General features: G+C 35.3%; 1 protein-coding gene across 2 annotated transcripts in view; it reads right to left on the bottom strand.

Moving 5' to 3' along the window:
- Positions 1–11,605, bottom strand: part of LOC110373722 (uncharacterized) — a 190,206-nt gene extending 178,601 nt beyond the window's left edge. For both annotated transcript variants that reach the window (XM_021331066.3, XM_021331073.3), the window contains exon 1: positions 11,102–11,605. In XM_021331066.3, the coding sequence (XP_021186741.1) occupies positions 11,102–11,198 (97 nt within the window). In that variant the 5' untranslated portion in view covers positions 11,199–11,605. The remainder of the gene's footprint in view (positions 1–11,101) is intronic.
- Positions 11,606–14,956: the final 3,351 nt, after the last annotated feature.

Raw genomic sequence — 14,956 nt, 5'->3', positions numbered from 1 at the left:
ATTAAGTGTACCTAAATATTAATTAGCTTCCGATAAAACTACCGCTATATAACGACATTGAATTATTTACTTAGGTTACCTATAATAGCTCCTTTATTTTTGTTCGTTGTAGCGTAAAAAACAAAAGATGGTATCAGGAGAGTTCAGTATCAGGGCAAGTAAGGTCATGGTAGCTATGGCTGGCATTAATAGTTTTTTGAACCCAAACACTCTTTGACGTATGGGGTTGCGGTAGGAGTGCCTTGGCCTGTATAACCTGTGGTTCGTGGACCTAATAATGCCTACAGGCTATAACGTTATTACCCAGCAATATCAATAATCAAGTGTTCATGAAAGTAGTTCTACATCTGCTGCATACATTAACGATTTCCGTAATTGGTACCGTTTAAGTATCCAAGAAGTGATTGTAGCAATTTCCTCATTGCCGATTAATGCGAAAAATTTTTATAAACTAAGGTAAGGTAAACGCGGGTGAAGTCGTCATGCCCCAATAGTCGTCAATTAATCTTAAAACTTTCATTATTATTTTCTACTGAACTTAAAATTTGCCGTTTTATATATCAACATATTCTTGATAATATATTGCACAATTGAAATAACAATACGGGGTTTTAACAGTCACGGCTTCTAAGATATGTTATTTGAAACGTGTGTGCCCTAACAAAATCGTTTTTTCGTGAAGTTCAGCTGTCAAAAGTGAAACTCAGCAAGTGGTTTTGTGTTTTGATTTACATAACTCCAGTGGGGTCTGTGGTATGTTTCTTTGTTTAATTAGATAGTTAAGTTTATTTGCTAGCGATGTAATATGCAATTTGGAATACTTTTAAGATAGAAGATATATTTTTTTAATGTGACATCTATTGGTACTTCAAAACTCCCATTTGTCCCAAAACCCGTCAATTTTACAATTATTATGACGACTACAGGGTCATGCTCAAAAGTTGCACCTAAACTCGTCATAATGAGGATATTTTGTGTTTTACAGTACAAAATGCGAATAAATAGCTAATATCGGGACTTTTACAAAATTGATAACTGTCTAGAACAAACATATTTAAGGTTTAGACTACATTTGTTCATAAAACTGCGTTTCTTTTAAGCTTTTTCTCAGGGGTAAATTTTACTCTGCTGGTTCTATATGCACGTACACAGCCATGTTATTCGATTCAATTCATATGTTTCTTATTGGTTAAATCCCCTGTTTTCTATAAGTATGAACTTTCTATGACTGTTTTTTCAGGTAGGTATATATTGGCCGCTGTAGGCCTACGCCATTCGATTAAGATCTACCGCTTTGGGTCTAGCGCTAGCCTTTGTTTCTACTATGCTTGGATTACAATTTGTGGCAAACAAAAATTGACTGTTCTTACACTATGCTTTATGTTCGAAATAATTGCATTTCGTCACACGTCTTCCTAACGTGCCTTAATAGCGCCTGTATAAAAATTATGTCATTCAACTAGTTTTGACGCAAAAAATATTAAAATCAGTTTTAAAACTAAGATGACATAGCTTCCATCACTGTCACTTCTTTGCTTATCGTATTCGATATTGATGGGTAAAGAGTAAGATTTTTTTATTTAAAATTGTCTGTATTTAGTGATTCCATGATCGTAATTTTAATAGCAGATCATGACTGAAAGAAACTACAAGCAAGAGGGCCTTTTAAAAGTCATAAAAGCTGGAAATCGAGGGCAAGAAAATTTAAAACGCCCTTTTGAGACAACTTTAATGAAATGGTGACACAAAACCGACGATTATCCCTGTATACTATAGAAATGAACCCAAGGAAAATCTCCGGTTCTGTGCTAAAGTATTGCTAACTATGGAGGAAAACTACTTGGGCTATTGCGTTGGGATGTTAGTGGATTAGGATATAGGAAACTATAGGAACTATGGCACCTGGAAAAAAAGTCGTGGTGGCCTGGTGGGCCAAGAATCAACCTCTCAAGTATGAGGGCGCGGGTTCGATTCCAAGTTCAGGCTTTCTAAATTTGTATGTAATTTCTAAGTATATCCTGCAATGACACCAATGACTGTGTTTCGGATGGCACGTTAAACTGTAGGTCCCGGCTATCCTTGAACATCCTTGGCAGTCGTTACGGGTAGTCAAAAGCCAGTAAGTCTCACACCAGTCTAACCAAGGGGTATTGGGTTGCCTGGGTAACTGGGTTGAGGAGGTCAGATAGGCAGTCGCTTCTTGTAAAGTAGTGGTACTCAGCTGAATCCGGTTAGACTGGAAGCCGACCCCAACATAGTTGGGAAAAAAGGCTGATGGTGATGATGAGGAACTATGGCACCTGCCGATGAAAATGTATAAAATACATGTTAAAATGGCAGGTGGAAACTCGCCACCTCACTTACTGGGCCCCCGGGAATCAGTCGCTAAATCGCAACAAGAGGGCAACAGGCACATGAGCGGCTGAAGGGTGAGGATACCTCGGCGGACTTTAAACGTAGATCACGCGCTCCCTGTGGGTCCAGCATCACCGGCCCACTCGCCACTTACCACGAGGCACCTACCCTCCGAGCAGGGCTGCTAACCCTGCTCTAGCGACTCCACTCTGGTCGGCCAATGAAGGCAAGCCAAGAGGCGGGAGACCTTCACTCCGGCAGGCCGGAGATGGGGGATAGTATACTCTCCCCGGAGCACTCGGATATATAGCCCCGCGGGGTCGCTACTCCCCGTCATCCGCCTCAGATGCCCTGTGGGGCTTATTAGATATTTTTTTCATTTATTTATTCTTGCACATATTTATTACATTTTTAAATATTAAATAAAAAAACATTTAAAAATATAAAAAATAGGTTGCCACCGATATCGGGCACAGGGTTATTAGATATTATTATTATTGGGTTTGAACGGTTAGTTGTACCTAATCATATTTTACTTTTTGATTGATAGGTACCTTTAAGACAGTACTTGACAGTAGACAGTTTGAACTGTCTATAGAGATTTTTGCAAATGGTACTTAACATGCGCTAAGCAGTTCAGAAGTTTTGATGAATGACAACCTTACCTACATATCTATGAATGTAAGTAATTCTTTCGCGGAAAGCTATATAAATGAATGTGGTTTTTATTTTTTGTGAATACTAATTATTTTATTTTACAATTTAAATATTTTAAAAGTAATTATTATACTCGTGCTACAAATGCACATGACTGCGTGGTTATTATGATTAAGAAATATAACATATATTTTATAAACTGGTTTTGTGATTCCAAGCGTTTGATAGATAGGAATATCAATTAAAATGCAACCATGTATCTGTTTTATTGAATACCTGCTCTTCTAACAGATTATGACCTATTCGTAATAGGAATTTGGTTTTTTTATCTATCTACCTACCTAATGTTTCAAAAGCACAAGTATGCTTTACAAATTCAAGCACAAAAAAAATGTACATAACTTGAACCTTATGTTCAAGAGCAGAGAGTTTACATTAGCATTAACAATTGACGAGTACTGGGAATATTTGACGAGTATCCGTACAAATCAGACGACTATTGGTACAAATCGCCCTTTTTTTACTTTTGCCTTAATAAGTATATAAACCCATCAAAATGATTAAAAAAACATTAGTTACTTAGAATAATGAATAAATACTCTATCACGTCATGCAAAAATTTTTCATTTTCTATTGAATATTTAACACACAGTAGCGCTTCAAAGTCAGTGATTTCCGAAATCCGACGACTATTGGTACGTTTACCTTACTGTTGGTTTTCAAACTAAAGTTGATTTAAGGGCGACTACCTATCATTATACCGTAACTAAACATAATTTTGATATAGTCTAATCAAACAAAGCTACATAAGAAAGGGAATCTGTGCATTTTTTTTTTTCCAATAAGTACGTAAAATGGAATGCACTTGAAACTCTTAAATAAAACCATGTTATTTACGGATACCGACCAACTCAGTGTACATTCTTATCAATCGTAAATATCAATACGAGCGTATACAATTTTTAGTTAACAGTCACGTGCTCAAGCACGCTTCTAAAGATTACTGATGCATTTTACACGATAACTGACTATAACTGTGATTTCCGAATGAACTGAATGTAAATATTTCTCGATCAGATTATTTTAATAGGTCGTTTTCGCTATGGATTTTTTTTTATTTATTTAGCCTATGTTGTCCCACTGCTGGGCATAGGCTTCCCCCATAGTCTTCCATCTTTCCCTATCGGTCGCTATTTGTTGTTTTGGCCAGTCCTTGAGGAAGCTATCCAAATCTTCTCTCCAGCCGTTCCTTGGTCATCTTGGTCTTCCTCTTGGTCTCCTTCCATCGTCAGGGATCCATTTTGTGGTGGTGTTGGTCGATATGGAATACACACTTTTAATCTTACTTTTCACGTCGATTTTGCCTTTAACCAAGTCTTTGACGTTAAGAGCGTGTACGTCAACCGCGCGCCATTTGGCCTAAAAAGGTACTTTTCAAACCACTGTTTCTCATTAACTACTTATCCTATAACTATGTTAATTTATAATAACGCAAGTTAATTTCACTGTCTATATAGTTAATTGAACATAAATTTCAATTTGTGTAGTTTAAATACTTAAAAACCCTATAACGTAACAGATGATTTATAAAATTCCCGTTCAGCGTCTATTTCGAAGCTTAAATTCATGTGAAAATAGTGGCAAATCTAATCATATTTATTTTTTTACTCATAGACGAAATCCCCATGCCTATAGTTAGTTGAAAACATTTTTTGATTTAGGTCTCTATCTTTCAGAAAAAAATATTTTAACAATGTGAAAAATTGTGAATTTCAAATGCTTTTTTTACCTACCTATCTTACTTAATTTAATATAACAATTATTTACTATAGTAATATAACTCTTTTTTTTAAACATAAACTTTACATTATAATTTAATCTCTCGTTTTTATTTTTTTATAAATTATTTAAAAACTACTATAAAACGCTGCACGCGAGTCAACTCAAACCAGACCGCCGCAAGGCTTCACAGAGAGAGGACGTGTCGCTCCGTCACATCGCGTAGGGTGAATAACCTCTGCCGTGGATACCGAGAATAGAGTACATTTCAAGCGCGACCAACAAATCTTGATACATTACTATTTTATTTAAAAGCTCAATTTTGAAGCATATTTTTTTTATCGATTGAGTTGAAATTTTGTTTGAAAGTTCAGTTTTAATGACAATGTATGATTCTATATCCAATATGGGGGTATACCCAAGATGGAGAAAAAAATGTTTTTAATGCATTCCTACGATATGGGTATCAAATGAAAGGGCTTGATATGAATAACTCAACAAAAAAATGTGTCGCGAGTCTTAATCCAATATGGCGGACTCCTTAGGCTGGATAGGAGCAGAGCTATTTATATGTTCATTTTGGATGTATCCTTGACTTTTGATCCCGAATAACTTTTGAAGCATATAGGATAGATAACTTAATACTTTAATTTTATTTATTTGGTAAACCCAAGCTCTTCACCAATATTTGGCTTTCCGGCAATTGTTGTTATTTGACCACAATTTTTCGGTCTGGATGGACTGGACCATTCATATAAACAATCAATTTTTCAAATCGGTCCAGGCGTCTTTGAGAAATCGAGAACAATCAAATTGAGAACAATCACAAAACAATCTAATTGAAACCTCCTCCTTTTTTGAAATCGGTTAAAATACAGAAACTCTTACATTGCCATTAATCATCAGTCGACTATTTCGTACTGTTGAAAATTGTATGTAATATACAGAAAGTCCTCAAAACCAAGATTTTCATAGGTGTCCGATTTTTTTTGCAAAAGAGTGTAAGTATTAACGACTTATTTTCATGCCTTTATATTTTAGTCATCCATAGACTTACACTATTTTCTCGCTATTAACTATTTACTAAATAATATATTTTTTGTTCTACTAATTTCACTCGAAAGGATCAAAATGGTTTGTGTGACTATACGTGAAGTATGATAGGCACGCACACAGCCGCGTCGCTAGTCTGCGCGATTTTTTGCGTTGAATTACCTAAAGTTGACATCGCGCGGCGAGCGTACACGCTCTTAAGTCGTGAAGTCTTATGTTTATGAGAAGTCTCGTAACAGGCCTTATCTCATATAAGAGAAGACAGACCGTCTGTGCATTGCAGTTCAACGGTAAAAATGTTGATGATTGTTATGACGTATTTTACTTACAATATTCTTAGTAGTTTTTAAAAAAAGGCTATTCACCGCAGAATAAATATTATGAATATTAATAAAAGAGGTTCTACTAGCTATATAAGGTCGTCAGCATTTCTATCGTACAAAAAGAAAACGAACATTATAATGTTGAGTCTAGACATGAAAACAATGTAAAGCTGGTTTTAGCTCCGAGTAATTTTGTTAGGAGTCGTGAGTTCAAACAAACAGGTAAGGTTGAATTAACGTGGTAGAGAAAAAGAGTCATTACTTACGTTAGTTGTATTTGCTCAACTTAAGCATTAGGTTTGAAAATAGTATAAATCTGTTTTAAACATACTTAATTGTTGTAAATTATTACCTACATAATAATAAAAATTCATTTTTTTTCATATCTGTAAAATTAACAAATAATAAGACTAATTTAATGTCAATTGACAAAAAAGATAAGGAACTGTTATGATGATTCTTATAATCTATTTTCAATACAGATAATTTATTTATAGGGAATTTTTCTCAAACCTACAGTACAGGTACCGGACATAGTTGTGCTGCGTAAATCACCCGCCAAAAATCTGTATTTACATACTGTCTAAACCATGCTTTACAAAATTAATTATCAAAAACTAAAATCTAAACGTTACCTATGTATGTTTTGAATATTTAGCCTGGCAGCCAAGGTCAGGTTACTTAACTGTAGATTTCTAAACATGATACCAACAACTGTAGGTTATGTTATTATATTTATTTTAGTAATAAGTATAAAAAAATACGCGGAATGTGTGAAATTGTTACGTGAGTATTTATTCCCATTTGTAAATTTTTATGACTAATGGATTAAGATATTTATTAGGTATGCTCTGTAAATATGAATGTTTTATGTAAAATGCAGGCGACTTAATTTGTAGGTAAACTACCGTTACACATCTAGAATGCGTGAAATTAAACTGCAAATAACTTCGTTTGAGTATTTTCTATGAATATTTAGAATTTCAATTATTTTTGGTTACAGCACAATTTACAGAAGTATAACTTACATAATTAGCTGAAATTGTATGATATACTTCAGAAGGAGCCACATTAATCCAAGAATAATTTTGGACTCTTTTGGCTCATAAAACAATAATGATAGAACGTAATGATAGTGCCAATGAAATTCCTACTTAATGATAAAGCAATTAAAATGTATAAAATAGTTTTATGCAAGAAGCTTAAGCTAAAATTGCAAACCAAGAGAAGCTTGAATTAAAAAAAAAATCTTATTCTTTAGCAGTTATTACTTTGATAAAGAGTCGCCACTGCTATTAATCGTGAACTTCGTTAAAAGCCCCTTAATGACCACTTCAGAACCTGCTCTGCAAAGAAACAACACATTATCGGTACAAATAATTATCCGTTTCAATATCATGACACTCGTTTCCTACCCGGATATAAGCCAGACACCGACAGGATATTATCTAACACACCTTATTATTGCTAAACTTTCTTAATATGTTAGGAAATTTGTTAATTAACTCATTAATTATAAGGTGTGCGGATCTGTCTCAATATCAAAGAGTTACGAGTACTATTGAGAACCAGAGCCAATTATAATTTTGTTGTCTCGAAGATTTCAATAATTTCTGTCTGACGGTTGTCTTGATATTTCTTCAAACAACGGTCTCAAGTTTCACTTTAGCATATCGACTAGGTACATATTGTTCTGAACCTATCTCACACAGTCCATTATAAAAACATTATTAATCGCAAATCTCATTACCAACCAAAATTACTTATCATTACTCATAAGGAAGTTAGGCGAATATTAGCGAACCGTTTCAAAGATTAGAAAGTTAAAATCTATAAGTTGGAGCGAATTGAATCTGTTGCAGAGCAGATGCAGATTAAATTGATACTAGATGGTCAATTGATATGACAAAGCAATTTGTTAGCGAGTCGCCCTAGGAAGAGACATGTTGCAAATTATAAAATTGGTAACTACCTGTTGAAGCGACACGCGTATTCGCTGTAGTTTCGACCTTGGTGACTAATCGAGGCTATTTTAGCGATCCCTCGTATAGGGGAGATCTGTTACCAATTGCCCACTATGTTACAGAGAGGGTTAAGCACGTGATCCAGTGGTGATTTATAACAACACCCAGCGCAATTTATGCACATAGTTTTCAATAACAGCAAGTGCTTATATAAATTAAATGTAACATGACAGGCACTTTCTTTATGAAGAAATAAAATATGAATCGCTAAATTGGAATTGCTTGTATTATAACCATGTAGGTAATTTTAATGAAGACGAACATACCACTGCAAATGTTTAGTAAATATTATTCAATGTTTTTGTTACAATTGGACACAAAGTAACTCTTTTACGGTGCAACAAAGACATTCCAGTTAACGAAATGTTTCAAAACAGTCACGAATTTATGACTCATTCGAACTATCTGATTTTATTGAAAGTAATTAGCTACTGGCGCCCCACTGGAGAAATACCTGCTAAACTTCCGCGCTAATGCATAAATGCGAAAGATTGTAGATATGTATGTTCGGTCCTCTTGCACACTAAACCTACTGAATGGACGGTAAAAACATGACAGTCATATAATACATATTGCCTTGTAACGCGGGTGGAACCGCAGGCAGCAGCTAGTGAATGATAAACTATATATGCTAATATTAGCATTAGGCCTTAAACAAAATAATTATGATTGATATGTCAATTGTTTGAGTTATTTTTGTCAATTTCACGTTAGATCAAACGATTACACATAAACATAACAGATCCGTAAATGACACAAATGTACAGACAGATATCTGACTTTTTTATAAGATAAAGATCCAGTTAAAGGACTTGCTCAATCTAATTGGTCACGGTTGCAGTCAGGTTTATACGCTACGTCTTAATGTTGATAGAGACTGGACAGAGACAATCGGAATAAAATTATAACAAGCATATAATTATCATATCATGAATAAAATAGAAGAATAAGAAAAACTCAGGTGACTAGACGTATCTGTGAAGAATCGAGATATAATAGCTAGTGATGAAGTAATTCCGCTATCGATAATCCTTTGAAGATGTTATGATCTAAGGCAAATCGCGGATTAAGACTTAAGATCATAATAAGGAAATATGTAGACTTCTAACTTAAGCCTATCACTTGAGGTCTTATGTAAAGATGCTAATCTCTTTAATTATTCATGCAATATTTCTCTTCCACTATATTCCAAGTGTCAAAGATAAACGGTATTATGTTAACCTTAATTAAACTCTTCACTTAAAATACTTACTTAACACAGTACTAACCTACCTTACCTAAAATGAGCAGCTGTTTTAGGGTTAACGACTTTGAACATTTTCAAATTATTACCAACATTATCAATATGTATCGTTTTACGTAAGTTCTTAAGTGAGTTTGAATTTCCAACGGGATAATACGTACGGGAACGGGATAATTACAAACTTTGATTTGAATGGATAAGTATTTTAGAAACTAATATTTAAATGGAACATAAATGAAGATTCTCTGTCGCAATATGGCAGGAACGAGTAATGCAGGGCATTTGAAACGTTAGAAACAATAATGTATACTGAAGACTAAATGTAAACAAATGTCAAGCCAGCGTCAGAAAATGCCATTCTTGTGAGACGATTGATGTAGGATGCAAGGTAACAAAGAGCGAATCTATTGAATTAGCCGTGCCAGCTGAGCATGTCGTCTGATACGATACGATTGTTAGAAATAGGTTAAACTGTAACAGTTTGTGCAGACCTTGACGTTGATACATCTGAATTTTGCAATAATTTGCCTATTTCAATTTCTAGGAGGTTTAGTCTAACGTACTTTTTATATTAGAGGATTGTTTACATAGGTATCTTGTTTTTGTTTTCAAATAGTTCGCGAATAGTTATGATACTAACGAACTTAAACTCATTCATCATTGTTCGTTTAACTATAATAAACCAAGGAATCAATAGATAATGCTCTATTCGAAACGTCATTCGCCAAGCCAAATAAAAATTTTAAGAGTACACCGAAAGATTGTTCGTCAACATGTACAAGTAGTTTGTAGACTGATAAATATGACGTTATCAATAAGTAAACAAGAACATGTTCGTAATAAATTATTATAAAAGGACGGAATATCTTAAATAGTAAACAACATGTTAAAGACAGTACAAAAATGATGAAGTGGAGGATTATTTACACAACTGGTCGGCACATTCAACCAGGAATATTAGGCTTCAGAATTTTTAAACAAACGTAACTGATTGCCTTATTGCCTTCTAATCAAGTAGATTATTTTGACATTGACTGGGATAAGTATGAATCAAGAGTTTTTACTCTTTAAAATTCAAAAAGCTGACATCTAGCAATCAGCTTAATTATTCAATCGTCGTCGAGTTGAAAGAGAAAACGTATAACATTTGTTTGTACAAATATTTCGTCCATTTCGCGTCGTCAGGCAGGTTTTAAAGTCGCTCGTCCAAGTGAGTTAACAGAGTGAAAACAGCCCGCAACAGGCAGCTACGTTGCGTGATAACTACACCAAACACCTGCTAATTATTGCACCGAACCTTGTGTTTCAGTCTATTATCGCACTTAAGTGTTGTGCCCAATTTTTTATTTTTTCTTATTGTTCACAAAGGTCAAGTACACCTCTTATAGTATTTACTCGCATCGCAATAAACAATCATTTACCTAACGTAATTTCATCATGAACTTACATTTGAATGCTTGCATCTGAACCAGTATCTAAATCAAGGATTTCAACCGCGGCCTATACGTTTCGCTCGTCTCATTTGTTATCATTAGCACTCATCGTTAGCTCTTAAACAAACAATTTCATTGTTACTACCTTTGTTTTGTCATTGTTCTCCAGTGATTGATTTAAAAACCTCATCATCACCATATCTGGGACGATTATTATTATCAGCTTCGACGTACCTGTGTCCTGTGCATTTTGTAAATGATGAATGTGATGCAGGTGTGCATAATAATGATGATGGTGTAGGATGCATTCCAGATCGGTGCAATTCAACATTGTCACGGAGCACCGGCCGCGCCGGCAGCCGTCTGCTCACTCACGCTCGGTGCACACTTTCACAAAACAATTCCACTAGCACTACGACACGTATTGCTGTCACATCACGTTATCTCCTTAGACACCGGCAGAGGGATGGCACTCATGGGTCTGGTCCACCTGGAGCGGCGCCAATCGGTCTACACTGTCGGAGTGATCTACCGCTGCATCACGCGCACTTGTTTGTTTCCTAATCCTCCAAATATTCACACGCTATCGCGAAACTCACTCATCACTGTTCGGAATCGCGCGACGTTCAAAGGAGTGGAAGGCGTAATCGATAAGGCGGCCGATTCGATAAGTACGCGAGGTTGTTGCAGTGAGCGGCGTGCGCGCAACACTTGCGGCGTGCGATTGTATACTGAGTGCGGTATGCGAGCGGCTGCCACCTCTCCCGGGCTCCCGGCCTCGACCGCACTTGTCGAGCCCTGGGCTATCATATCGCGCCACCTATTGCCCTCTGGAAAATAATGCAGCGTTCAACGTCCGTTCCTCATTATTATCTCAAATGGAAATGCATTAAAATGGATGTCTCAAACTAAGCCGACAAAATCCTCAGAATTTAATATTCAGAAAGAAAAATACTTTTCATTAATTTTCCTTATGTATAGAAGATACAGTATATACTTGGTGAAAACTGTATACTTGGTAAAATTTATATTAACCTGTCAGAATGCGACGGTGGAAGTGAGTATGTAGGTACCTAGGTTTAATAGAAGTTCGTTGTTTTAATATTCCAGATGGTTAAGTCAAGCATAACAACACTGTTGCCAAGCAAATAAGGCACAGTTGTTGCACTAAAACAGTTGATGCGATTCGTAATAGCAATTACAGTCGGTACAACAAATGCCAAAGACGTGACCGTGTTCGTTAAAGAACTTTATTCTTGAGTCGATGCCGACGAGATTCGCAAGTAAATAGTGAAGCGGAGATTTGCGGAAAAGGAGAAAAAATCAACAAGCGAAATATCCGCAGTACAGGTCCCAAGGTTGAAGGACTTGCTCGCCGTGAATGCGGTACAGACAGACTTTCAAGTGACGATGCATGTGCAAATATACAAGTTATTGTACTCTGTAGAGATATGTTCCTACGTGAACGCATTGTCTTCCCACACCAAGACGTTTTAACTACGACATTGATAGGTAATGACGGCACTCAGCTTAATTATTTCATCGCCAGTGTTGATATCTTCATGAAAAGGGATTTGTCACTGACCTCGATAATCTTCTAAAGTATCCGTTACAAGAGCATTATTTCTCTTGTGTTTAATTACAACAAAGAAGTAATAAAAACAACGTTGATAAATTTTAATCTTTATTGACTGGGGAGGTCATAAATCTTTGCTTAAAAACAACTTCTTACGCTGTGAATGTATACAGTACTTACAGGCATGGTCTGTGCACTGTTTTTTTTCTTTGAATCTAGTTAATTATGAATCCTCGTTAGTATTGAAAATGTCGTGGTGCAGATACACTTAAAACGAGTAAACGATTGGCTAGACCTTGACTTCAAAGTAAGGGCCGATCAGACGATAATTGCAGTAATTCTTATTGTTTTACAATGCATCCAGGCTTTAATCTTCATGGAGATCAGTGGATCTGCTTCTTAGTACTTGGAGTTAATCACGTAATTTAATTATTCAATGAATTATTTGCTTTAAGATATTTTCCTAATGAAAACACATTAGCAAAATCTTAGCTAATAAAAAATCGACAATTTGACCGAGCCTTAAGTACTTATCACACCTGACTAAGTTCAGTCGTCTAAATGCTTCGCGGTCACAAAATTCAGACAAATGTAATCGCATTCAGGAAGGTAAGTTTCATTAAATCATTTAGAAACCTAATAAGACGACTGAATTTAGTTAAGTGTAATAAGCCCTTTACAAAGCAATTCAAAACTAATTTCCGTAACAAAATTCTCATGAACGACTATAAAAAAGTCATTGGGAAGAGCCGCATCAAGAGTTATAGCAATTATAATAAAATAATGACTTCTATATCTTGGAAAGACAATAATCGCCCTATTGATATTACCTACACTTTGATCGCTAACAATGGTATTACTTAATGTTCTGACGTCAGAAACGGATGTGAAACTAACCATTGCTATCAGAATAGCTATATATTTGCATGAATGAATGCCAATATTATAAGTTAGCCTCCACGCACACTTAAAACTAAACTGTCGACCGACTGTTGGCCCTGTAGTTAGAAAAAGTACCTACTTTATTTTCTTAATCGTAAATTCAATTAAAAATTTTATTCGGTCTGATACCGGACAAGTACCTGATCGTTGTTACGTGTGTACTTCCATTCATCTTCATACTGATTTATGAGACCAAACCAATCATCGGCCGACTAAAAGTTGTTAGTGTGCTCGTATTCTTACTTCTGCTACTGTTTTAGGAAAATAAAATATTTAATTTTACATCATTTGAATGAAATGTTAACATCTTTTACATATTTATTGTTTGAAGTACTAATTACTTAGGTATATTTAACGTCTCTATACCTTTAATTATGTAAACCATTGGCACGTTTCATTAAGTGATATTTTTTTATTATGACTTCACATTTGCACTAGGTGCCTACGTAATTGGCTATATCCTAATAGTTTTGCTAATGTCTTCACGATATTCATTATCGAGTTCTCTATTGATACTTTGACAAACTCGAACCATCCCATTAATCTCAGTAATATATATTTTTCTAACCCGCTATATATCGATTGATTATTGCTCAATTAGAGGTAGATTGTTGCTACACTGTTGCTACCTTATGTTATATGGGAAAAGGCTCGAGAGATGGTGTTGTTACCTTTCGATATATTATTCGATATATCGATTTCGATATACCTTTTTACCACTAGCTAGAATAAAGTACTTACTAAAGTTAAGCTTATTGAAATTGCTCATAAGAGCACTTGAATACAAACAACATTTTGGAGTGTGAACATAACAGTAATGTCATATAGATTGTCACAAGTACGTATTACGCAGTTAACAACATTATGTATATTGAAACGGACAACTTCCATGTAACTGTAAGGTCAAACGGTGAACTACGAAATTACTGTTATCTTGATATTTATATTTCTTGTTGTTTTTATAAAGAAAAAATTTATGTTTACATTATCTGATCGGTCATATCAGATTTATTTAATTTTTTAACGATTATTTCGGGCTCTTCTGATAAGCCCGGCAAAAGCTATTTCTGTATCTCCGTTTAAGATTCTAATTCACTAACTTACTGATGTATGAACATAATGTAACTAATAATCATAATGTATCAACAGGATACACATACGAGGGTCAAACTGAAAGTTCTTAGAAAATCAGAAACTGGTTACATTAGCCAGTTATTCGTTTTATTATATGTTTTATTGTAGTGTTAGTACGTCGAACACAGCATTTGAGTCACCTCCGTTAAATCTTTTAATCATTTTACGGCACCAATCCACACTATGGAGTTTTTGAGCCTCAGTCATATTATGAGGTATCCACCAGGCGCAAAGCTTCCTGACCGCTTAATGTTCGTGAAGGATTTTGTGCACTTGACTCATAACGATGCCTAAGCTTGTCCGAATCTGCTGATAGGTCACTCTTCTATCAGTCTCTATCATACGCCGCACAACACAGATGTTATCTTCAGTCGTCGCCGTAGAAGGCCGTCCCTCAGGTAAATCATCAGTGAGATTAGTGCGACCACGTTTAAACT

The sequence above is a fragment of the Helicoverpa armigera genome, chromosome 12 (assembly GCF_030705265.1).
Source record: "Helicoverpa armigera isolate CAAS_96S chromosome 12, ASM3070526v1, whole genome shotgun sequence".
NCBI lineage: Eukaryota > Metazoa > Arthropoda > Insecta > Lepidoptera > Noctuidae > Helicoverpa > Helicoverpa armigera.
This window is presented reverse-complemented; position numbering and strand designations above follow the sequence as displayed.